Source organism: Oncorhynchus tshawytscha, linkage group LG10 (assembly GCF_018296145.1).
Source record: "Oncorhynchus tshawytscha isolate Ot180627B linkage group LG10, Otsh_v2.0, whole genome shotgun sequence".
NCBI lineage: Eukaryota > Metazoa > Chordata > Actinopteri > Salmoniformes > Salmonidae > Oncorhynchus > Oncorhynchus tshawytscha.
The window spans coordinates 83,662,204-83,688,014 of NC_056438.1; the positions used below are offsets into that span (position 1 = coordinate 83,662,204).

The 25,811-nt window shown below is 45.1% G+C and overlaps 1 protein-coding gene across 1 annotated transcript in view; it reads left to right on the top strand.

The window, feature by feature from the left end:
• Positions 1-1,665: 1,665 nt before the first annotated feature.
• LOC112238595 (kinesin-associated protein 3-like) overlaps positions 1,666-25,811 on the top strand; it is a gene marked incomplete at its 3' end in the record, with an annotated part of 37,169 nt that continues 13,023 nt past the window's right edge. Inside the window, 10 exon segments of the mRNA XM_042329264.1 lie at positions 1,666-1,819; positions 2,246-2,377; positions 2,691-2,842; positions 3,491-3,543; positions 6,208-6,349; positions 6,489-6,588; positions 10,986-11,110; positions 14,720-14,818; positions 16,070-16,248; positions 20,966-21,128. Of these exon segments, the coding sequence (XP_042185198.1) occupies positions 1,788-1,819; positions 2,246-2,377; positions 2,691-2,842; positions 3,491-3,543; positions 6,208-6,349; positions 6,489-6,588; positions 10,986-11,110; positions 14,720-14,818; positions 16,070-16,248; positions 20,966-21,128 (1,177 nt within the window).

Sequence of the window (25,811 nt, forward strand, 5' to 3'; positions counted from 1 at the left end):
ATTTTCCAAGCTGTTTAAAGGCACAGTCAACTTAGTGTATGTAAACTTCTGACCCACAGGAATTGTGATACAGTGAATTCAAAGTGAAATAATCTGTCTGAAAACAATTGTTGGAAAAATTACTTGTGTCATGCACAAAGTAGATGTCCTAACCGACTTGCCAAATCTGGTTCTATCTTTGAAAGTCCAGCTTCTAAAATGGTTAGTATTATAAGATACAGGTGAGAGGGTTAGTGTTATAAGATACAGGTGAGAGGGTTAGGATTATAAGGTACAGGTGAGAGGGTTAGGATTATAAGGTACAGGTCAGAGGGTTAGTGTTATAAGGTACAGGTGAGAGGGTTAGGGTTATAAGGTACAGGTGAGAGGGTTAGGGTTATAAGGTACAGGTGAGGGTAAGGGTGAACAACAAAGATGAGTCAGGCTCTTCTGCAGGAATGTAGCTAATCTTTAAACATTTCTCAACCTTGTGTGGTCTGTCCTTATTTTACTCTGCTCTCCTATTCTGTCTGATTCAATAAATTATATTTCAGTGTACATGTACTTTACACAGCAGGATTTTAGAGGCATCGTATGTGATTATAAAGTGTTCATACAGAGCAGAGACATTTATTTTGACTTACAGAGCTGAATATTCAAACAGGAACTTTCATTTCTTTCGAGACAGTTTTACCACTATTGAAGTGATTTCTCCAGCATGTTCAATCACTTCACCGTTGAGAAGTCCACCTTCACACCAAGGGGAGACCAGAAGGTAAGGGTCCTAGTAGAGTGGTGCCAAGCACCATCTCAACAGCTTTAATAAGAGGTTAAAGACCTGATGTTACCATCTCAACGGCTTTAATAAGAGGTTAAAGACCTGATGTTACCATCTCAACGGCTTTAATAAGAGGTTAAAGACCTGATGTTACCATCTCAACGGCTTTAATAAGAGGTTAAGACCTGATGTCACCATCTCTGTTTAATAAGAGGTTAAAGACCTGATGTCAACATCTGTGTTTAATAAGAGGTTAAGACCTGATGTCACCATCTCTGTTTAATAAGAGGTTAAAGACCTGATGTCACCATCTCTGTTTAATAAGAGGTTAAAGACCTGATGTTACAATTGGTGCACTGACATGATGATGTTATCACCCAATCCATAATTGAAAACAGGAAGTAGTTTAGCGGTATTCTGTTGACCCCAACTAGTCATTTAACAGACGCCCTGGATCAGAGCGACTTACAGGAGCGATTAGAGTTAAGTGCCTTGCTCAAGGTCACGTCGACAGATTTTTCACCAAGTCGGCTTTCGGTTACTGGCCCAATGCTCTTAACCACTAGGTTAGGGTTCGACCTCTAGACAGGGAGAGACTGACACCCTACTGGACCTCGTGGTAACACTATGCATATCTGTTTGTTTAAACTTTAAATGATTGTGGATGTGTGGGGAGACTTCCAGGAGTGAGGTCCTGATTGAATCTGAGAATAGCAATATGAGCGATTTAAGACATTCTTGATTAGCTACAATGTGAGACCATTATTACCACCCGTCACTCTCAAACCAGTCATGGGAATGAACTGTTCGTTCTTAATTTTGCTGCGCCACTGTGTCTTGCCTGTAGAGAGCGCACAAGAACACCAAGGTGTCAAACCAGCCCTTTTCCTCTTTCCAACACAATGCATTCTGGGAAAGATAGTTCATTCTAATATCGCTGCCACTTGAGGTCAACAGTTTCCTGGTCAGTGATTTTCGCTGTGATTCTATTTAAAAAAGGCATCTTTTGGTTTCATATAAAGAGCATAAGATGCAGTCGGAGGATGCACGCTATCTGAAACGGTAAAGATGAAGTTGTCATTTCGTCAATCTGTTCTGTATCTCGCTGGGAATGTTAATAATGTAAAGCCTTATCATGCTATAGCAGCATACCACCTAGCTAGTTCATTTGCATGCTAATCGTATAGCAAGCTAGCCTACAGTAGCCTACTTATTTTGTTACTTAAAGATAAAATGTTAGATGTAGACATTGTGTTGTTGTTAATAATGCTGTTTTGTATCTGCCCGGATGCGGTAACGTCAACAACAGCTGTGATAGAGAACAAATCTCAGTCCATCCCATCAATGGGTGTGGACAATATTAGCCTCACTAGCTAGCTGTCATATTTATGCATTGCAGTCAAATGCGGCCAAGTTAGTTGATTTTAAGGTACATTTTAAAATGAAAAGTTAACTAAAATATATTATTCTTCCTTATGATGACCGCAGGAAAGTGAAGGGTGGTAGCCTGGACGTGCACCCTACAGAGAAAGCCCTGGTTGTTCAGTATGAGGTGGAGGCGACCATCCTTGGAGAGACCGGAGACGAGATGCTGGGAGACCGCAAGAAGTGTCAGAAGATGTAAGCCTGGTTTCAGCACAGTCAACAAACGGTGTAAATGATATGTGGTGTTTTGGTCTAAAATGACAGTCTGTGATTTAAATAGTCTGGCTCTGCCACTTTCTTTGGTAAACTGAGAGATGTGGCTGGGGAAATGTAGCTAGGCTAATTCTAATCTATTCCCCTCTATTCCATTACCCTCTATTCCTCTCTATTCTATTCCTCTCTATTATATTCCATTACCCTCTATTCTATTCCCCTCTATTCTATTCCCATTCCCATTATATTGCCCTCGATTACATTCTACTGTACTGTCTCACTCCGTCCCTGTCAGTATTCGTCTGAAGAGCCTGAATACGAACACAGACGTTGCAGCCCTGGCCCGTAAGGTGGTTGAGGAGTGTAAACTCATCCATCCCTCCAAGCTGTCAGAGGTGGAGCAGCTGCTCTTCTATCTACAGAACCGCAAGAAGGCCAGCGGGAAAGGTGAGCATCGACATCAACTGTCCCCTCTGAAACACATACCACAGATAACTATAGGTCAACTCCATAGTTTATGAAACAGTTATAGTGTCATTCTACTGTAAGGTCTATTCAATAACACTTTAGTTCTATGTTAACCAGTGAATCATTCCACTGTAAGGTCTATGTTAACCAGTGAATCATTCCTCTGTAAGGTCTATGTTAACCAGTGAATCATTCCTCTGTAAGGTCTATGTTAACCAGTGAATCATTCCTCTGTAAGGTCTATGCTATAACAGTTTAGTTCTATGTTAACCAGTGAATCATTCCTCTGTAAGGTCTATGCTATAACAGTTTAGTTCTATGTTAACCAGTGAATCATTCCTCTGTAAGGTCTATGCTATAACAGTTTAGTTCTATGTTAACCAGTGAATCATTCCTCTGTAAGGTCTATGCTATAACAGTTTAGTTCTATGTTAACCAGTGAATCATTCCTCTGTAAGGTCTATGCTATAACAGTTTAGTTCTATGTTAACCAGTGAATCATTCCTCTGTAAGGTCTATGCTATAACAGTTTAGTTCTATGTTAACCAGTGAATCATTCCTCTGTAAGGTCTATGCTATAACAGTTTAGTTCTATGTTAACCAGTGAATCATTCCATTTCTCTGCAGCAGAGAAGAGAGTGGTGAAACCTAGAGACCTAACTCCATTTGAAGGAATGGAGGTGAGTAATTAGCATCAGCAATGCTACTAATCATAACAATACATTTGACTAGATTGATGTGGAGGCTAACAACAACATGGTGTCTGTTCTAGATAGATGTGGAGGCTAACAACAACATGGTGTCTCTGTTCTAGATAGATGAGGAGGCTAATGTCAACATGGTGTCTCTGTTCTAGATAGATGAGGAGGCTAACATCAACATGGTGTCTCTCTGTTCTAGATAGATGAGGAGGCTAACATCAACATGGTGTCTCTGTGTTCTAGATAGATGAGGAGGCTAACGTCAACATGGTGTCTCTGTTCTAGATAGATGAGGAGGCTAACATCAACATGGTGTCTCTCTGTTCTAGATAGATGAGGAGGCTAACATCAACATGGTGTCTCTGTTCTAGATAGATGAGGAGGCTAATGTCAACATGGTGTCTCTCTGTTCTAGATAGATGAGGAGGCTAACATAAACATGGTGTCTCTGTTCTAGATAGATGAGTAGGCAAACGTCAACATGGTGTCTCTCTGTTCTAGATAGATGAGGAGGCTAATGTCAACATGGTGTCTCTGTTCTAGATAGATGAGGAGGCTAATGTCAACATGGTGTCTCTCTGTTCTAGATAGATGAGGAGGCTAACGTCAACATGGTGTCTCTGTTCTAGATAGATGAGGAGGCTAATGTCAACATGGTGTCTCTGTTCTAGATAGATGAGGAGGCTAATGTCAACATGGTGTCTCTGTTCTAGATAGATGAGGAGGCTAACATCAACATGGTGTCTCTGTTCTAGATAGATGAGGAGGCTAATGTCAACATGGTGTCTCTCTGTTCTAGATAGATGAGGAGGCTAACATCAACATGGTGTCTCTGTTCTAGATAGATGAGGAGGCTAATGTCAACATGGTGTCTCTGTTCTAGATAGATGAGGAGGCTAACATCAACATGGTGTCTCTGTTCTAGATAGATGAGGAGGCTAACGTCAACATGGTGTCTCTCTGTTCTAGATAGATGAGGAGGCTAACGTCAACATGGTGTCTCTGTTCTAGATAGATGAGGAGGCTAATGTCAACATGGTGTCTCTGTTCTAGATAGATGAGGAGGCTAATGTCAACATGGTGTCTCTGTTCTAGATAGATGAGGAGGCTAACATCAACATGGTGTCTCTGTTCTAGATAGATGAGTAGGCAAATGTCAACATGGTGTCTCTCTGTTCTAGATAGATGAGGAGGCTAATGTCAACATGGTGTCTCTGTTCTAGATAGATGAGGAGGCTAATGTCAACATGGTGTCTCTGTTCTAGATAGATGAGGAGGCTAACGTCAACATGGTGTCTCTGTTCTAGATAGATGAGGAGGCTAATGTCAACATGGTGTCTCTGTTCTAGATAGATGAGGAGGCTAATGTCAACATGGTGTCTCTGTTCTAGATAGATGAGGAGGCTAATGTCAACATGGTGTCTCTGTTCTAGATAGATGAGGAGGCTAATGTCAACATGGTGTCTCTGTTCTAGATAGATGAGGAGGCTAATGTCAACATGGTGTCTCTGTTCTAGATAGATGAGGAGGCTAATGTCAACATGGTGTCTCTGTTCTAGATAGATGAGGAGGCTAATGTCAACATGGTGTCTCTGTTCTAGATAGATGAGGAGGCTAATGTCAACATGGTGTCTCTGTTCTAGATAGATGAGGAGGCTAATGTCAACATGGTGTCTCTGTTCTAGATAGATGAGGAGGCTAATGTCAACATGGTGTCTCTGTTCTAGATAGATGAGGAGGCTAATGTCAACATGGTGTCTCTGTTCTAGATAGATGAGGAGGCTAATGTCAACATGGTGTCTCTGTTCTAGATAGATGAGGAGGCTAATGTCAACATGGTGTCTCTGTTCTAGATAGATGAGGAGGCTAATGTCAACATGGTGTCTCTGTTCTAGATAGATGAGGAGGCTAATGTCAACATGGTGTCTCTGTTCTAGATAGATGAGGAGGCTAACGTCAACATGGTGTCTCTGTTCTAGATAGATGAGGAGGCTAACGTCAACATGGTGTCTCTGTTCTAGATAGATGAGGAGGCTAATGTCAACATGGTGTCTCTGTTCTAGATAGATGAGGAGGGTAATGTCAACATGGTGTCTCTGTTCTAGATAGATGAGAATGGCTAATGTCAACATGGTGTCTCTGTTCTAGATAGATGAGGAGGCTAATGTCAACATGGTGTCTCTGTTCTAGATAGATGAGGAGGCTAACGTCAACATGGTGTCTCTGTTCTAGATAGATGAGGAGGCTAGGTGTGTCTGTCTCTCTGTCCTGTAGAAACTACGTCAACATGGTGTCTCTGTTCTTGATAGATGAGGAGGCTAACGTCAACATGGTGTCTCTCTGTTCTAGATAGATGAGGAGGCTAATGTCAACATGGTGTCTCGGTTCTAGATAGATGAGGAGGCTAATGTCAACATGGTGTCTCTGTTCTAGATAGATGAGGAGGCTAATGTCAACATGGTGTCTCTGTTCTAGATAGATGAGGAGGCTAATGTCAACATGGTGTCTCTGTTCTAGATAGATGAGGAGGCTAACGTCAACATGGTGTCTGTTTTGGATAGATGAGGAGGCTAACGTCAACATGGTGTCTCTGTTCTTGATAGATGAGGAGGCTAACGTCAACATGGTGTCTCTCTGTTCTAGATAGATGAGGAGGCTAACATCAACAAGGTGGAAGAGTATGTAGAGCTGCTGTATGAAGGTATGGAGGAGAAGGTGAAAGGGGCTACACTCATCCTACACCTGGCCAGGAACCCTGTCAACCTGGAGGAACTACTAGAGAATGGTAAGGAGAGGGGGAGAGACGGAGAAGGCTTGCACTATATGCATAACATTGCATTAAAGTGTAAACCATCAGGACAGTGGCCCTGCTCTGGTCCGTATGTCTAAGGTTCTGTTTGTGTGTCTGTCTCTCTGTCCTGTAGAAACGGCTCTAGGAGCCCTGGCCAGAGTGCTGCGGGAGGACTGGAAGCAGAGTGTTGAGCTTGCCACCACCATCATCTATGTTTTCTTCTGCTTCTCCAGGTAAATACTAGAGGGGAGGGGAGAAGAGGTAGGAGAGGGGAGAGACAGATTTGGGACAGACCACTTTGTCCTGTTGACTCGTAACCCATCGGTTGCTAGCTGGCCTTTCTAACTGCTAGTCTACCTGCTGCCCCATCTGATACTTTATAAGACGGCTTTACTCAGAAGGCCTTTTGCTTTTCTGGTGTTCCATTCTGTGTTAGTGGAGTGTGAATGCTACAACTCTATTCAGGCTTATTGAAGGCAGCCACCTGCTGTTAATCTGATTCAACTTTATTATATATCCAATACAGTCTACTTCTCCACTTGAGAAACACAGAACCTCTAATGAATACAAGTCTATTATTTTATTCAGAGGAGAAAAATAAAATGAACTGTTTGCGCTGTCATTATCCTGTTGTCGAATTGCTTCATCTGGTTCAGAACAGAAAAGGGGTGATTGTCTAAAATAAACCACCAAAACGCTCCAAACATTTTCTCAGAAAGCAGTGATTACCAGCTACATCGGGCCGCTGTCACAGGACCATTAAAGGATGGAAATAACCGGAGACTGATATGAAAACTAAGAGTTGTTTTCTCTTAGTCATGAATTATTCTGTTTCCAACTGGAACGTGGGTGAGATTTATCTTTGACAGCAGAAGTGGGGTTTAGCTTTGATAGCTAAAGGTGGTTTTTAGCTTTGATAGCTAAAGGTGGTTTTTTAGCTTTGATAGCTAAAGGTGGTTTTTAGCTTTGATAGCTAAAGGTGGGTTTTTAGCTTTGATAGCTAAAGGTGGTTTTTAGCTTTGATAGCTAAAGGTGGGTTTTTAGCTTTGATAGCTAAAGGTGGTTTTTAGCTTTGATAGCTAAAGGTGGTTTTTAGCTTTGATAGCTAAAGGTGGGTTTTTAGCTTTGATAGCTAAAGGTGGTTTTTAGCTTTGATAGCTAAAGGTGGGTTTTTAGCTTTGATAGCTAAAGGTGGGTTTTTTTTGATAGCTTTGATAGCTAAAGGTGGGTTTTTAGCTTTGATAGCTAAAGGTGGGTTTTTAGCTTTGATAGCTAAAGGTGGGTTTTTAGCTTTGATAGCTAAAGGTGGGTTTTTTTAGCTTTGATAGCTAAAGGTGGGTTTTTAGCTTTGATAGCTAAAGGTGGGTTTTTAGCTTTGATAGCTAAAGGTGGGTTTTTAGCTTTGATAGCTAAAGGTGGGTTTTTAGCTTTGATAGCTAAAGGTGGTTTTTAGCTTTGATAGCTAAAGGTGGTTTTTAGCTTTGATAGCTAAAGGTGGGTTTTTAGCTTTGATAGCTAAAGGTGGGTTTTTAGCTTTGATAGCTAAAGGTGGGTTTTTGGCTTTGATAGCTAAAGGTGTTTTTTAAGCTTTGATAGCTAAAGGTGGGTTTTTGGCTTTGATAGCTAAAGGTGGGTTTTTAGCTTCGATAGCTAAAGGTGGGTTTTTGGCTCACATGTTACATAGACATTTTAGTCCTTTAGCAGACGCTCTGATCCAGATGAACTCAGTGGCCTTGTGGAGATTGGAATGTTGTGAGTTCAATCCCTTGCTGAGACTCCCTAAAGACTGTACCATTGGACTTGATGCATCTCTGCCAGTTGGGGAACCCGATTGTTGAGCATAAACCTGCAGCAGCGAGTCACTGTTTAGATGTTTGCAGAGAAAGAAAGGGTGTTGTCCAGGGTCATGCCAAGGTTCTTTACACTCTGGGAGGGGGACACCTTGGAGTCAACTGTGATGGAGAGGTCTTGAAGCAGGAAGGCTTTCCCCAGGAGGAAGAGCAGCTCTGTCTTGTTGAGGTTGAGCTTGAGCCGGTGGGCCAACATCCAAGCTGGGGTATCTGCCAGGCACGCAAAGATGCGTGTCGCCACCTTGAGTGACATCTGCATAGCAGTGATAGGAGAGACCATGTGAGGATATGACAGAGCTGAGTTACTTGGTCTATAGAGAGAAGAGGAGAGGGCCTAGAAGCGAGCCCTGGGGGACACCAGTAGTGAGAGTACATGGTGCAGACACAGATTTTCTCCACGGGTAGGCTGAAATCCAAGAGTGTGAGACTGAGATGCCCAGCCCTGAGAGGTTGGAGAGGAGGATCTGATAGAGCCTGAGACGCCCAGCCCTGAGAGGGTAGAGAGGAGGATCTGATAGAGCCTGAGACGTCCATCCCTGAGAGGGTGGAGAGGAGGATCTGATAGAGCCTGAGACACCCAGCCCTACAGTCCCTGGTTCGATTGGGAGTCCCATAGGGCGGCACACAATGGTGCTTTCAAGACAACTGGAGAACAAGGTTGAAACATGATGTCAGTGATCTTCAGGTCAGAGCTCTAGAAAGATGTCCGAGTTCCCGACTTGGAATCCCGAATTGGATGACCATTCAAAACATATTTTCCCAGTCGGAGCTCGCCCCCCAGAGTTCCCAGTTGTCTTGAACTCACTGAAGTCTGACAGTTCCCAGTTCCCGAGTTTCCAGTTGTTTTGAAAGTCATGAAGTCATGCTGGATGGACAGCACGGCCAATGTTGAATGTTTATCCTTTTACGCTTGGAAAAGAGACCCTTAAACCCAGACTTGGACCACACACCCACTCCACTGAATAGCAGGCTAATGTTTGCTTTACAATGCTTGCAGTTAGCCACGGATTCCTTCCAAGCCACTCATTGTTGAATTTGCGATTTCCAACTTGTTGTGTGATGTTTATGGCCGATGAGCACCGATACTATACTTTTTCTTCATGATTTCTCTTCATATGACAAGGATTGAAAAGGATTTGCAAGTTGATTGTCGACTTGATTCATGATGACTGCTTGTCTAGCTTGATGTTGACAGTCCAATCAAAGATTTGACGTCGTTTCTCTGTGGCCAGTGACCTTGAGCCTTCTTGGATGGGCACTTCTAATATAACTCTATGGCAGCACCCAAGGGGCTCGAATTTTCGAGCTCTCCCTGTAGATGTTGCGGTGACGTAGTGTCTCCATGAGTGACAGAACGCTGAGCCAATCACGGCGCAACTAGAGAACATTACCAACCCCTGCGCTCCGTATTTTCCACTGGCTGGCCCACCACCACAGAATGCATTGAGTTGAGCTGAAACACCTGTGTTTTGGAAATGCCTTATTCAAGAACGCAAAAAAGAGACCATGTTTGTATGCGACTTTATTAACTTGATGATATATAGATTTGTTTAAACATGGTTTGCAAATTGATCTATGACACGTATTAATGCTAAAATAACATGCCCCAACTGCCCTGAATGACAGGTCACCACTGATTATACAGGAAATGTCACCACTGATTATACAGGAAATGTCACCACTGATCATACAGGAAATGTCACCACTGATTATACAGGAAATGTCACCACTGATTATACAGGAAATGTCACCACTGATCATACAGGAAATGTCACCACTGATTATACAGGAAATGTCACCACTGATTATACAGGAAATGTCACCACTGATCATACAGGAAATGTCACCACTGATCATACAGGAAATGTCACCACTGATTATACAGGAAATGTCACCACTGATCATACAGGAAATGTCACCACTGATTATACAGGAAATGTCACCACTGATCATACAGGAAATGTCACCACTGATTATACAGGAAATGTCACCACTGATCATACAGGAAAAAGAGAGCCATTTGGGTAGTAGTGTTCCTCCAGTATATGAATTGCTTGTCCCCTGTTCTGTCCCTACTTTCTCCCAGTTCCGTGGCCTACAGTTGACCTATACTATAGTATATTTAGTCTAGTATATCAGTATTAATCCTCTAACCCTATAGTATATCAGTATTAAATCTAACCCTATAGTATATCAGTATTAAATCTAACCCTATAGTATATCAGTATTAATCCTCTAACCTTATAGTATATTTAGTCTAGTATATCAGTATTAATCCTAACCCTATAGTATATCAGTATTAATCCTCTAACTCTATAATATATCAGTATTAATCCTAACTCTATAGTATATCAGTATTAATCATCTAACCCTATAGTATATCAGTATTAATCCTCTAACTCTATAGTATATCAGTATTAATCATCTAACCCTATAGTATATCAGTATTAATCCTCTAACCCTATAGTATATCAGTATTAATCCTCTAACTCTATAATATATCAGTATTAATCCTCTAACCCTATAGTATATCAGTATTAATCCTAACTCTATAATATATCAGTATTAATCCTCTAACCCTATAGTATATCAGTATTAATCCTCTAACTCTATAATATATCAGTATTAATCCTCTAACCCTATAGTATATCAGTATTAATCCTCTAACCCTATAGTATATCAGTATTAATCCTAACTCTATAATATATCAGTATTAATCCTCTAACCCTATAGTATATCAGTATTAATCCTCTAACCCTTAACCTTCTATCTCCATGTAGTTTCTCCCAGTTCCATGGGCTGGTGACCCACTATAAAATCGGAGCTCTGTGTATGAATGTCATGGAACACGAACTGAAGAGATACGACCTCTGGCAGGACGAACTGCAGAAGAAGACCAGGACATATATCCTTCACTTCAGGCTCTGGGTCTGGGTTAGTGTCTGGGTTAGTGTCTGGGTTAGGGTTTATGTTCTGGGTTAGGGTCTGGGTTAGTGTCTGGGTTAGGGTTTATGTTCTGGGTTAGTATCTGGGTTAGTGTCTGGGTTAAGGTCTGGGTTAGTGTCTGGGTTAGGGTTTATGGTCTGGGTTAGGGTTTATGGTCTGGGTTAGGGTCTGGGTTAGTGTCTGGGTTAGGGTTTATGGTCTGGGTTAGGGTCAGGGTTAGTGTCTGGGTTAGGGTTAGGTTCTGGGTTAGGATTAGGGTCTGGGTTAGGTTCTGGGTTAGGGTTAATGGTCTGGGTCTGGGTTAGGTTCTGGGTTAGGGTCTGGTTCTGGGTTAGGTTCTGGGTTAGGGTTGCTGTCTGGGTTGGGTTAGGGTTAGGTTCTGGGTTAAGATTAGAGTCTGGGTTAGGTTCTGGGTTAGGGTCTGGGTTAGGATTAGGGTCTGGGTTAGTGTCTGGGTCTGGGTTATGTTCTGGGTTAGGGTTAGTGTCTGGGTTTGGGTTAGGGTTTATGGTGGGTTTATGGTCTGGGTCTGGGTTTATGGTCTGGATTAGGGTTAATGGTCTGGGTCTGGGTTAGGGTCTGGGTTAGGTTCTGGGTTAGGGTTAATGGTCTGGGTTAGGGTTTATGGTCTGGGTCTAGGTTAGTATCTGGGTCTGGGTTAGGTTCTGGATTAGGATTAGGGTCTGGGTTAGGTTCTGGGTTAGGGTTAGTGTCTGGGTCTGGGTTAGGTTCTGGTTTAAGTAGGGTTTATGGTCTGGGTTAGGATTAGGGTCTGGGTTAGGTTCTGGGTTAGGGTTAGTGTCTGGGTCTGGGTTGGTGTCTGGGTTAGGATTAGGGTCTGGTTAGGTTCTGGGTTAGGGTCTGGGTTAGGGTTTATTTTCCGGGTTAGGGTTTATGGTCTGAGTCTATGGCCTGGGTCTGGATTAGGGTTTATGGTCTGGGTTAGGGTTTATGGTCTGGGTTAGGGTTAGGGTTTATGGTTTCGGTCTGAGTTAGGGTTTATGGTCTCGGTCTGAGTTAGGGTTTATGGTCTCGGTCTGAGTTAGGGTTTATGGTCTCGGTCTGAGTTAGGGTCTGGGTCTGGATTAGGATTTATGGTCTGGGTTAGGGTTTATGATCTGGGTTAGGGTTTATGGTCTGGGTTAGGGATTATGGTCTGGGTTAGGGTTTATGATCTGGGTTAGGGATTATGGTCTGGGTTAGGGTTTATGGTCTGGGTTAGGGATTATGGTCTGTGTTAGGGTTTATGGTCTGGGTTAGGGTTTATGGTCTGGGTTAGGGTCTGGGTTAGTGTCTGGGTTAGGGTTTATGGTCTGGGTTAGGGTTTATTTTCCGGGTTAGGGTTTATGGTCTGGGTCTGGATTAGGATTTATGGTCTGGGTTAGGGTTTATGGTCTGGGTTAGGGATTATGGTCTGGGTTAGGGTTTATGGTCTGGGTTAGTGTCTGGGTTAGGGGTTATGGTCTGGGTTAGTGTCTGGGTTAGGGTTTATGGTCTGGGTTAGGGTCTGGGTTAGTGTCTGGGTTAGGGTTTATGGTCTGGGTTAGGGTTTATGGTCTGGGTTAGGGTTAGGTTCTGGGTTAGGATTAGGGTCTGGGTTAGGTTCTGGGTTAGGGTTAATGGTCTGGGTCTGGGTTAGGTTCTGGGTTAGGGTCTGGTTCTGGGTTAGGTTCTGGGTTAGGGTTGCTGTCTGGGTTGGGTTAGGGTTAGGTTCTGGGTTAAGATTAGAGTCTGGGTTAGGTTCTGGGTTAGGGTCTGGGTTAGGATTAGGGTCTGGGTTAGTGTCTGGGTCTGGGTTATGTTCTGGGTTAGGGTTAGTGTCTGGGTTTGGGTTAGGGTTTATGGTGGGTTTATGGTCTGGGTCTGGGTTTATGGTCTGGATTAGGGTTAATGGTCTGGGTCTGGGTTAGGGTCTGGGTTAGGTTCTGGGTTAGGGTTAATGGTCTGGGTTAGGGTTTATGGTCTGGGTCTAGGTTAGTATCTGGGTCTGGGTTAGGTTCTGGATTAGGATTAGGGTCTGGGTTAGGTTCTGGGTTAGGGTTAGTGTCTGGGTCTGGGTTAGGTTCTGGTTTAAGTAGGGTTTATGGTCTGGGTTAGGATTAGGGTCTGGGTTAGGTTCTGGGTTAGGGTTAGTGTCTGGGTCTGGGTTGGTGTCTGGGTTAGGATTAGGGTCTGGTTAGGTTCTGGGTTAGGGTCTGGGTTAGGGTTTATTTTCCGGGTTAGGGTTTATGGTCTGAGTCTATGGCCTGGGTCTGGATTAGGGTTTATGGTCTGGGTTAGGGTTTATGGTCTGGGTTAGGGTTAGGGTTTATGGTTTCGGTCTGAGTTAGGGTTTATGGTCTCGGTCTGAGTTAGGGTTTATGGTCTCGGTCTGAGTTAGGGTTTATGGTCTCGGTCTGAGTTAGGGTCTGGGTCTGGATTAGGATTTATGGTCTGGGTTAGGGTTTATGATCTGGGTTAGGGTTTATGGTCTGGGTTAGGGATTATGGTCTGGGTTAGGGTTTATGATCTGGGTTAGGGATTATGGTCTGGGTTAGGGTTTATGGTCTGGGTTAGGGATTATGGTCTGTGTTAGGGTTTATGGTCTGGGTTAGGGTCTGGGTTAGTGTCTGGGTTAGGGTTTATGGTCTGGGTTAGGGTTTATTTTCCGGGTTAGGGTTTATGGTCTGGGTCTGGATTAGGATTTATGGTCTGGGTTAGGGTTTATGGTCTGGGTTAGGGATTATGGTCTGGGTTAGGGTTTATGGTCTGGGTTAGGGGTTATGGTCTGGGTTAGGGTCTGGGTTAGTGTCTGGGTTAGGGTTTATGGTCTGGGTTAGGGTCTGGGTTAGTGTCTGGGTTAGGGGTTATGGTCTGGGTTAGGGTTTATGGTCTGGGTTAGGGTTTATGGTCTGGGTTAGGGTTTATGGTCTGGGTTAGGGTCTGGGTTAGTGTCTGGGTTAGTGTCTGGGTTAGGGTTTACGGTCTGGGTTAGGGTCTGGGTTAGTGTCTGGGTTAGGGGTTATGGTCTGGGTTAGGGTTTATGGTCTGGGTTAGGGTTTATGGTCTGGGTTAGGGTCTGGGTTAGTGTCTGGGTTAGGGGTTATGGTCTGGGTTAGGGGTTATGGTCTGGGTTAGGGGTTATGGTCTGGGTTAGGGGTTATGGTCTGGGTTAGGGTTTATGGTCTGGGTTAGGGTTTATGGTCTGGGTTAGGGTCTGGGTTAGTGTCTGGGTTAGAATATTTATATCCTCTGCAGGGCTGTTCACTGTCAGTTCTCTGCTTTTTGTTTCTACCTGGTAGTTAATTCCACTCACCTGGTGTCCCAGGTCAGAATCTGTCCCTGATTAGGAGAGGATGAGAACCAGAAGTGTTTAGGACTGACATTTAGGACTGACAACACCCCTGCACGGGTTTTCTAAGTGATGAACCCATTCATTTCCTACAACAAATGTTTTCTATGTGATGAGAACGTCTGCTGTGGGAAATGAATGGATGCTGATCCCATGGTGTGTCAGTTCCTCATGTACCCCCTTTTCTGTTGCGGTCAGTCAGTCTGTCAATCAGAACCCTTCCTTGACTGTAACTACGTGAAGACGACCCTGACAACCAGGCCTTGAGGAAGGAACATGAGAAGGCCTTTAAGAAGTACCAGGGACTACTGGTGAAACAGGAGCAGCTGCTGAGAGGTACCAGTATAACCCTTAACCCCACAGTCTAACCCCTAACCCCACAGTCTACCCCCTAACCCCACAGTCTAACCCCTAACCCCACAGTATAACCCCTAACCCCAGTCTAACCCTTAACCCCACAGTCTAACCCCTAATCCCACAGTCTAACCCCTAACCCCACAGTATAACCCCTAACCCCACAGTCTAACCCCTAACCCCACAGTCTAACCCCTAACCCCACTGTCTAACCCCTAACCCCACAGTCTAACCCTTAACCGCACAGTCTAACCCCTAACCCCACAGTCTAACCCCTAACCCCACTGTCTAACCCCTAACCCCACAGTCTAACCCTTAACCGCACAGTCTAACCCCTAACCCCACAGTATAACCCCTAACCCCACAGTATAACCCCACAGTATAACCCCTAACCCCAGTCTGGGCATTTAGCATCTCAGTCCTCCTCCCCTGTGTAGCTGAGTGGGCATTTAGCACCTCAGTCCTCCTCTCCTGTGTAGCTGAGTGGGCATTTAGCATCTCAGTCCTCCTTCCCTGTGTAGCTGAGTGGGCATTTAGCACCTCAGTCCTCCTCCCCTGTGTAGCTGAGTGGGCATTTAGCACCTCAGTCCTCCTCCCCTGTGTAGCTGAGTGGGCATTTAGCATCCCAGTCCTCCTTCCCTGTGTAGCTGAGTGGGCATTTAGCACCTCAGTCCTCCTCCCCTGTGTAGCTGAGTGGGCATTTAGCATCTCAGTCCTCCTTCCCTGTGTAGCTGAGTGGGCATTTAGCACCTCAGTCCTCCTCCCCTGTGTAGCTGAGTGGGCATTTAGCACCTCAGTCCTCCTCCCCTGTGTAGCTGAGTGGGCATTTAGCATCTCAGTCCTCCTTCCCTGTGTAGCTGAGTGGGCATTTAGCACCTCAGTCCTCCTCCCCTGTGTAGCTGAGTGGGCATTTAGCACCTCAGTCCTCCTCCCCTGTGTAGCTGAGTGGGCATTTAGCACCTCAGTCCTCCTCCCCTGTGTAGCTGAGTGGGCATTTAGCACCTCAGTCCTCCTCCCCTGTGTAGCTGAGTGGGCATTTAGCATCTCAGTCCTCCTTCCCTGTGTAGCTGAGTGGGCATTTAGCACCTCAGTCCTCCTCCCCTGTGTAGCTGAGTGGGCATTTAGCACCTCAGTCCTCCTCCCCTGTGTAGCTGAGTGGGCATTTAGCATCTCAGTCCTCCTTCCCTGTGTAGCTGAGTGGGCATTTAGCATCTCTGTCCTCCTCTCCTCTAGTTGCTCTGTACCTGTTGTTGAACCTGGCTGAGGACACCAGGACAGAGCTGAAGATGAGAAACAAGAACATCGTCCACATGCTGGTGAAGACCCTGGACCGGGAGAACGAGGAACTACTGGTGCTGGTGGTGTCCTTCCTCAAGAAACTCAGCATCTTCCTGGAGAACAAGAACGATATGGTACGAGAGGGAGTGAGAGAGAAAGAGGAATAAGTGAGGAAGAGGGTAAGAGCAAGGGAAAGGAGAGGAGGGGAGATTGTCTATATGGTGGTGGATCAGGAGTAGAGTCAGGGGTCTAGTCTATATGGTGGTGGATCAGGAGTAGAGTCAGGGGTCTAGTCTATATGGTGGTGGATCAGGAGTAGAGTCAGGGGTCTAGTCTATATGGTGGTGGATCAGGAGTAGAGTCAGGGGTCTAGTCTATATGGTGGTGGATCAGGAGTAGAGTCAGGGGTCTAGTCTATATGGTGGTGGATCAGGAGTAGAGTCAGGGGTCTAGTCTATATGGTGGTGGATCAGGAGTAGAGTCAGGGGTCTAGTCTATATGGTGGTGGATCAGGAGTAGAGTCAGGGGTCTAGTTTATATGGTGCTGAGTCAGGAGTAGAGTCAGGGGTCTAGTTTATATGGTGCTGAGTCAGGGGTCTAGTTTATATGGTGCTGAGTCAGGAGTAGAGTCAGGGGTCTAGTTTATATGGTGCTGAGTCAGGAGTAGAGTCAGGGGTCTAGTTTATATGGTGCTGAGTCAGGAGTAGAGTCAGGGGTCTAGTTTATATGGTGCTGAGTCATGAGTAGAGTCAGGGGTCTAGTTTATATGGTGCTGAGTCAGGAGTAGAGTCAGGGGTCTAGTTTATATGGTGCTGAGTCAGGAGTAGAGTCAGGGGTCTAGTCTATATGGTGCTGAGTCAGGAGTAGAGTCAGGGGTCTAGTTTATATGGTGGTGAGTCAGGGGTCTAGTTTATATGGTGCTGAGTCAGGAGTAGAGTCAGGGGTCTAGTTTATATGATGGTGAGTCAGGGGTCTAGTTTATATGGTGCTGAGTCAGGAGTAGAGTCAGGGGTCTAGTTTATATGGTGGTGAGTCAGGAGTAGAGTCAGGGGTCTAGTTTATATGGTGCTGAGTCAGGGGTCTAGTTTATATGGTGCTGAGTCAGGAGTAGTGTCAGGGGTCTAGTTTATATGGTGGTGGGTCAGGAGTAGAGTCAGGGGTCTAGTTTATATGGTGCTGAGTCAGGAGTAGAGTCAGGGGTCTAGTTTATATGGTGGTGGGTCAGGAGTAGAGTCAGGGGTCTAGTTTATATGGTGCTGAGTCAGGGGTCTAGTTTATATGGTGCTGAGTCAGGAGTAGAGTCAGGGGTCTAGTTTATATGGTGGTGAGTCAGGGGTCTAGTTTATATGGTGCTGAGTCAGGAGTAGAGTCAGGGGTCTAGTTTATATGGTGCTGAGTCAGGAGTAGAGTCAGGGGTCTAGTTTATATGGTGCTGAGTCAGGAGTAGAGTCAGGGGTCTAGTTTATATGGTGCTGAGTCAGGGGTCTAGTTTATATGGTGGTGAGTCAGGGGTCTAGTTTATATGGTGCTGAGTCAGGAGTAGAGTCAGTGGTCTAGTTTATATGGTGGTGAGTCAGGGGTCTAGTTTATATGGTGCTGAGTCAGGAGTAGAGTCGGGTCTAGTTTATATGGTGCTGAGTCAGGGGTCTAGTTTATATGGTGCTGAGTCAGGAGTAGAGTCAGGGTTCTAGTTTATATGGTGCTGAGTCAGGAGTAGAGTCAGGGGTCTAGTTTATATGGTGCTGAGTCAGGAGTAGAGTCAGGGGTCTAGTTTATATGGTGGTCGGTCAGGAGTAGAGTCAGGGGTCTAGTTTATATGGTGCTGAGTCAGGGGTCTAGTTTATATGGTGCTGAGTCAGGAGTAGAGTCAGGGGTCTAGTTTATATGGTGGTGAGTCAGGGGTCTAGTTTATATGGTGCTGAGTCAGGAGTAGAGTCAGGGGTCTAGTTTATATGGTGCTGAGTCAGGAGTAGAGTCAGGGGTCTAGTTTATATGGTGCTGAGTCAGGAGTAGAGTCAGGGGTCTAGTTTATATGGTGCTGAGTCAGGGGTCTAGTTTATATGGTGCTGAGTCAGGGGTCTAGTTTATATGGTGCTGAGTCAGGAGTAGAGTCAGTGGTCTAGTTTATATGGTGGTGAGTCAGGGGTCTAGTTTATATGGTGCTGAGTCAGGAGTAGAGTCGGGTCTAGTTTATATGGTGCTGAGTCAGGGGTCTAGTTTATATGGTGCTGAGTCAGGAGTAGAGTCAGGGTTCTAGTTTATATGGTGCTGAGTCAGGAGTAGAGTCAGGGGTCTAGTTTATATGGTGCTGAGTCAGGAGTAGAGTCAGGGGTCTAGTTTATATGGTGCTGAGTCAGGAGTAGAGTCAGGGGTCTAGTTTATATGGTGCTGAGTCAGGAGTAGAGTCAGGGGTCTAGTTTATATGGTGCTGAGTCAGGAGTAGAGTCAGGGGTCTAGTTTATATGGTGGTGAGTCAGGAGTAGAGTCAGGAGTCTAGTTTATATGGTGGTGAGTCTGGAGTAGAGTCAGGGGTCTAGTTTATATGGTGGTGAGTCAGGAGTAGAGTCAGGGGTCTAGTTTATATGGTGGTGAGTCAGGAGTAGAGTCAGGGGTCTAGTTTATATGGTGCTGAGTCAGGAGTAGAGTCAGGGGTCTAGTTTATATGGTGCTGAGTCAGGAGTAGAGTCAGGGGTCTAGTTTATATGGTGCTGAGTCAGGAGTAGAGTCAGGGGTCTAGTTTATATGGTGCTGAGTCAGGAGTAGAGTCAGGGGTCTAGTTTATATGGTGCTGAGTCAGGAGTAGAGTCAGGGTTCTAGTTTATATGGTGCTGAGTCAGGAGTAGAGTCAGGTGTCTAGTTTATATGGTGCTGAGTCAGGAGTAGAGTCAGGGGTCTAGTTTATATGGTGCTGAGTCAAGAGTAGAGTCAGGGGTCTAGTTTATATGGTGGTGAGTCAGGGGTCTAGTTTATATGGTGCTGAGTCAGGAGTAGAGTCAGGGGTCTAGTTTATATGGTGCTGAGTCAGGAGTAGAGTCAGGGGTCTAGTTTATATGGTGCTGAGTCAGGAGTAGAGTCAGGGGTCTAGTTTATATGGTGCTGAGTCAGGAGTAGAGTCAGGGGTCTAGTTTATATGGTGCTGAGTCAGGAGTAGAGTCAGGGGTCTAGTTTATATGGTGCTGAGTCAGGAGTAGAGTCAGGGGTCTAGTTTATATGGTGCTGAGTCAGGAGTAGAGTCAGGGGTCTAGTTTATATGGTGCTGAGTCAGGAGTAGAGTCAGGGGTCTAGTTTATATGGTGCTGAGTCAGGGGTCTAGTTTATATGGTGCTGAGTCAGGAGTAGAGTCAGGGGTCTAGTTTATATGGTGCTGAGTCAGGAGTAGAGTCAGGGGTCTAGTTTATATGGTGCTGAGTCAGGAGTAGAGTCAGGGGTCTAGTTTATATGGTGCTGAGTCAGGAGTAGAGTCAGGGGTCTAGTTTATATGGTGCTGAGTCAGGAGTAGAGTCAGGGGTCTAGTTTATATGGTGCTGAGTCAGGAGTAGAGTCAGGGGTCTAGTTTATATGGTGCTGAGTCAGGAGTAGAGTCAGGGGTCTAGTTTATATGGTGCTGAGTCAGGAGTAGAGTCAGGGGTCTAGTTTATATGGTGCTGAGTCAGGAGTAGAGTCAGGGGTCTAGTTTATATGGTGCTGAGTCAGGAGTAGAGTCAGGGGTCTAGTTTATATGGTGCTGAGTCAGGGGTAGAGTCAGGGGTCTAGTTTAGAGGAGTAGAGTCAGGGGTCTAGTTTATATGGTGCTGAGTCAGGGGTCTAGTTTATATGGTGCTGAGTCAGGGGTAGAGTCAGGGGTCTAGTTTATATGGTGCTGAGTCAGGGGTCTAGTTTATATGGTGCTGAGTCAGGAGTAGAGTCAGGGGTCTAGTTTATATGGTGCTGAGTCAGGAGTAGAGTCAGGGGTCTAGTTTATATGGTGCTGAGTCAGGGGTCTAGTTTATATTGTGCTGAGTCAGGGGTAGAGTCAGGGGTCTAGTTTATATGGTGCTGAGTCAGGGGTCTAGTTTATATGGTGCTGAGTCAGGGGTCTAGTTTATATGGTGCTGAGTCAGGAGTAGAGTCAGGGGTCTAGTTTATATGGTGGTGAGTCAGGGGTCTAGTTTATATGGTGGTGAGTCAGGAGTAGAGTCAGGGGTCTAGTTTATATGGTGGTGAGTCAGGGGTCTAGTTTATATGGTGGTGAGTCAGGGGTCTAGTTTATATGGTGGTGAGTCAGGGGTCTAGTTTATATGGTGGTGAGTCAGGGGTCTAGTTTATATGGTGCTGAGTCAGGGGTCTAGTTTATATGGTGCTGAGTCAGGGGTCTAGTTTATATGGTGCTGAGTCAGGGGTAGAGTCAGGGGTCTAGTTTATATGGTGCTGAGTCAGGCGTATAGTTTATATGGTGGTGAGTCAGGGGTCTAGTTTATATGGTGGTGAGTCAGGGGTCTAGTTTATATGGTGGTGAGTCAGGGGTCTAGTTTATATGGTGCTGAGTCAGGGGTCTAGTTTATATGGTGCTGAGTCAGGGGTCTAGTTTATATGGTGGTGAGTCAGGGGTCTAGTTTATATGGTGGTGAGTCAGGGGTCTAGTTTATATGGTGCTGAGTCAGGGGTCTAGTTTATATGGTGCTGAGTCAGGGGTCTAGTTTATATGGTGCTGAGTCAGGGGTATACACGTTAAACTATCCAGGCTGTAACCTGCTTGTTTGCTTGTTTGATGGACGCTACAATGAAAGTCATCACGAGTCCTAACCATTTCCCTGTTTTGTGATTGGTTGTTAACCCTAACCCTGTTTTGTGATTGGTTGGTTGTGTTGCTAGGCGGAGGTGGACACCGTAGAGCGTTTGTCTCGTTTAGTCCCGTGTGAACATGAAGACCTGCTGAACATCACGCTGCGTCTCCTCCTCAACCTCTCCTTTGACACCGGGCTACGCATCAAGATGGTGCAGGTCGGCTTGCTGCCCAAACTCACCTCCCTGCTGGGTACGTATGTCCTCTCTCTTTCTCTCCTCTCTCTCGCTCTCTCTTTCTGTCTCCCTCTCCCTTTCTGTCTCTCTTTGTCTCTCCTCTCTCTCCTCTCCCTCTCTCCTCTCCTCTCTCTCCTCTCCCTCTCTCCTCTCCTCTCTCTCTCCTCTCTCCCCCTCTCTCTCCTCTCCCTCTCTCTCCCCCTCTCCTCTCTCTCCCCTCTCCTCTCTCTCCCCTCTCCTCTCTCTCCTCTCCCCTCTCTCTCCCTCTCTCCTCTCTCTCCTCTCCCTCTCTCCTCTCTCTCCTCTCTCCTCTCTCTCTCCTCTCCTCTCTCTCCTCTCCCCTCTCTCTCCTCTCTCCTCTCTCTCTCCTCTCCCTCTCTCCTCTCTCTCCCTCTCCCTCTCTCCTCTCCTCTCTCCTCTCTGTCTCTCTCCTCTCCCTCTCTCCTCTCCCTCTCTCCTCTCCCTCTCTCCTCTCTCTCCTCTCTCTCTCCTCTCTCTCCTCTCCTCTCTCCTCTCTCTCCTCTCTCCTCTCTCTCTCCTCTCCTCTCTCTCCTCTCTGTATCTCTCTCTCTCTCCTCTCCCCTCTCTCTCCTCTCTCCTCTCTCTCTTCTCTCCCTCTCTCCTCTCTCTCCTCTCTCTCTCAAAATTCAATTTCAGTTCAATACATTTCAAAGAGCTTTTTTGGCATGGAAAATATATGTTTACATTGCAAAAGCGAATGGAATAGACAATAAACGAAAGGGAAATAATCAGAGGAAACATGAATAAACATTCAATTCACAAAAGTTCCAAAAGAATAAAGACATTTCAATTGTCATATGATGTGCAAATAGTTCAAGTACAAAAGGGAAAATAAATAACCATAAATATGGGTTGTATTTACAATGGTGTTTGTTCTTCACTGGTTACCCTTTTCTTGAGGCAACAGGTCACACATCTTGCTGCTGTGATGGCACACTGTGGAATTTCACCCAGTAGATATGGGAGTTTATCAAAATTGGGTTTGTTTTCAAATTCTTTGTGGGTCTGTGTAATCTGAGGGAAATATGTCTCTCTAATATGGTCATACATTGGGCAGGAGGTTAGGAAGTGCAGCTCTTTTTCCACCTCATTTTGTGGGCAGTGAGCACATAGCCTGTCTTCTCTTGAGAGCCATGTCTGCCTACGGCGCCTTTCTCAATAGCAAGGCTATGCTCACTGAGTCTGTACATAGTCAAAGCTTTCCTTAATTTGGGCCAAATAGCATTCTAATTTGCTCTGTTTTTTGGTTGATTCTTTCCTGTGTGTGAAATAGTTATCCTTTGCTTCCTCATAATTTGGTTGGGTCTAATTGTGTTTCTGTTTTGGGGCTCTGTGGCGTCTGTTTGTGAACAGAGCCCCAGGACCAGTTGGCTGCGGGGACTTTTCTCAAGGTTCATCTCTCTGTAGTTGAGGGCTTTTTGTGGAATGTGTGTGCATCGCTTCCTTTTAGGTGGGTGTATAATTTTAACAGGTATTTTCTGGATGTTAATAACTAGCAGGTATATACCTAATTCTGCTCTGCATTATTTGTTGTTTTGCACACAAAGTATATTTTTGCAGAATTCTGCATGCAGAGTGCTACCTTGTCCCAGACCTGCTATTTTCATCTCTCTCTCTCTACTACTCTTTTCTACTCTGCTATCTTGACCTCTGAATGATCGGCTATGAAAAGCCACCTGACATTTACTCCTAAGATACTGACCTGTTGCACCCTCTACAACCACTGTGATTATTATTATTTGACCCTGCTGGTCATCTATGAATGTTTGAACATCTTGGTCATGTTCTGTTATAATCTCCACCAGGCACAGCCAGAAGAGGACTGGCCACCCCTCATAGCCTGGTTCCTCTCTAGGTTTCTTCCTAGGTTTTGGCCTTTCTAGGGAGTTTTTCCTAGCCACCGTGCTTCTACATCTGCATTGTTTGCTGTTTGAGGTTTTAGACTGGGTTTCTGTACAGCTGATGAAAAAAGGGGTTTATAAATACATTTGATTGATTGAATTTGGTGTTTGTTCCGTTTTGTGAATTCTTGGTTGGTGACATCACAACCATAAAGGGTAATGGGTTCTGTAACTGATTTAAGTACTTTTAGCCAGATCCTAATTGGTATGTTGAATTTGATGTTCCTTTTGATGGCATGGAAGGCCCTTCTTGGTCTCTCAGATAGTTCACAGCTTTGTGGAAGTTACCTGTGGTGATGTTTAGGCAGAGGTATGTATAGTTACCTGTGGTGATGTTTAGGCCAAGGTATGTATAGTTACCTGTGGTGCTGATGTTTAGGCAGAGGTATGTATAGTTACCTGTGGTGATGTTTAGGCCGAGGTATGTATAGTTACCTGTGGTGCTGATGTTTAGGCAGAGGTATGTATAGTTACCTGTGGTGCTGATGTTTAGGCCGAGGTATGTATAGTTACCTGTGCTGATGTTTAGGCAGAGGTATGTATAGTTACCTGTGGTGATGTTTAGGCCGAGGTATGTATAGTTACCTGTGGTGATGTTTAGGCCGAGGTATGTATAGTTACCTGTGGTGATGTTTAGGCCGAGTATGTATAGTTACCTGTGCTGATGTTTAGGCAGAGGTATGTATAGTTACCTGTGGTGATGTTTAGGCCGAGGTATGTATAGTTACCTGTGGTGGTGATGTTTAGGCAGAGGTATGTATGGTTACCTGTGGTGATGTTTAGGCCAAGGTATGTATAGTTACCTGTGGTGCTGATGTTTAGGCAGAGGTATGTATAGTTACCTGTGGTGATGTTTAGGCCAAGGTATGTATAGTTACCTGTGGTGATGTTTAGGCCGAGGTATGTATAGTTACCTGTGGTGATGTTTAGGCCAAGGTATGTATAGTTACCTGTGGTGATGTTTAGGCAGAGGTATGTATAGTTACCTGTGCTGATGTTTAGGCAGAGGTATGTATAGTTACCTGTGCTGATGTTTAGGCCGAGGTATGTATAGTTACCTGTGGTGCCGATGTTTAGGCAGAGGTATGTATAGTTACCTGTGGTGCCGATGTTTAGGCAGAGGTATGTATAGTTACCTGTGGTGCCGATGTTTAGGCAGAGGTATGTATAGTTACCTGTGCTGATGTTCAGGCAGAGGTATGTATAGTTACCTGTGGTGCCGATGTTTAGGCAGAGGTATGTATAGTTACCTGTGGTGCCGATGTTTAGGCAGAGGTATGTATAGTTACCTGTGGTGCTGATGTTCAGGCAGAGGTATGTATGGTTACCGGTGGTGCCGATGTTTAGGCAGAGGTATGTATAGTTACCTGTGGTGCTGATGTTTAGGCCGAGGTATGTATAGTTACCTGTGGTGCTGATGTTCAGGCAGAGGTATGTATAGTTACCGGTGGTGTCGATGTTTAGGCAGAGGTATGTATAGTTACCTGTGGTGCTGATGTTTAGGCAGAGGTATGTATAGTTACCTGTGGTGCCGATGTTTAGGCAGAGGTATGTATAGTTACCTGTGCTGATGTTCAGGCAGAGGTATGTATAGTTACCTGTGGTGCCGATGTTTAGGCAGAGGTATGTATAGTTACCTGTGGTGCCGATGTTTAGGCAGAGGTATGTATAGTTACCTGTGGTGCTGATGTTCAGGCAGAGGTATGTATGGTTACCGGTGGTGCCGATGTTTAGGCAGAGGTATGTATAGTTACCTGTGGTGCTGATGTTTAGGCCGAGGTATGTATAGTTACCTGTGGTGCTGATGTTCAGGCAGAGGTATGTATAGTTACCGGTGGTGTCGATGTTTAGGCAGAGGTATGTATAGTTACCTGTGGTGCTGATGTTTAGGCCGAGGTATGTATAGTTACCTGTGGTGCTGATGTTCAGGCAGAGGTATGTATGGTTACCGGTGGTGCCGATGTTTAGGCAGAGGTATGTATAGTTACCTGTGGTGCTGATGTTCAGGCAGAGGTATGTATGGTTACCGGTGGTGCCGATGTTTAGGCAGAGGTATGTATAGTTACCTGTGCTGATGTTCAGGCGGAGGTATGTATAGTTTGTTGTGTGCTCTGGGGTAACGGTGGCTAGGTGGAATTTGTATTTGTGGTCCTGGGAACTGGACCTTTTTTGGGAACACCATTATTTTTTTGTCTTACTGAGATTTACTGTCAGGGCCCAGGTCTGTCAGGGCCCAGGTCTGTCAGGGCCCAGGTCTGTCAGGGCCCAGGTCTGTCTGGGCCCAGGTCTGACAGAATCTGTGCAGAAGATCTAGATGCTGCTGTAGACCCTTTGACTTGACCGTTCTGGTGCCAATTCATTGATATAAATGTTGAAAAGTTTAAGAATTAGCCATTTGAATTTGTGGTTTAGTATACCATCAACACCACAGGCTTTTTTGGGTTGAAGGGTTTGTATTTTGTTCTGTAGTTCATCCAATGTAATTGGAGAATCCAGTGGGTTCTGCTAGTCTTTAACACCTCATTAGGGTATGTGGGACGGTAGCGTCCCACCTCGTCAACAGCCAGTGAAACTGCAGGGCGCCAAAATTCAAAACAACAGAAATCCCATAATTAAAATTCCTCAAACATACAAGTATTTTACACCATTTTAAAGATACACTTGTTGTAAATCTAGCCACAGTGTCCGATATCAAAAGGCTTTAAGACGAAAGCAAACCAAACGATTATGTTAGGTCAGAGCCAAGTCACAGAAAAACACAGCCATTTTTCCGGCAA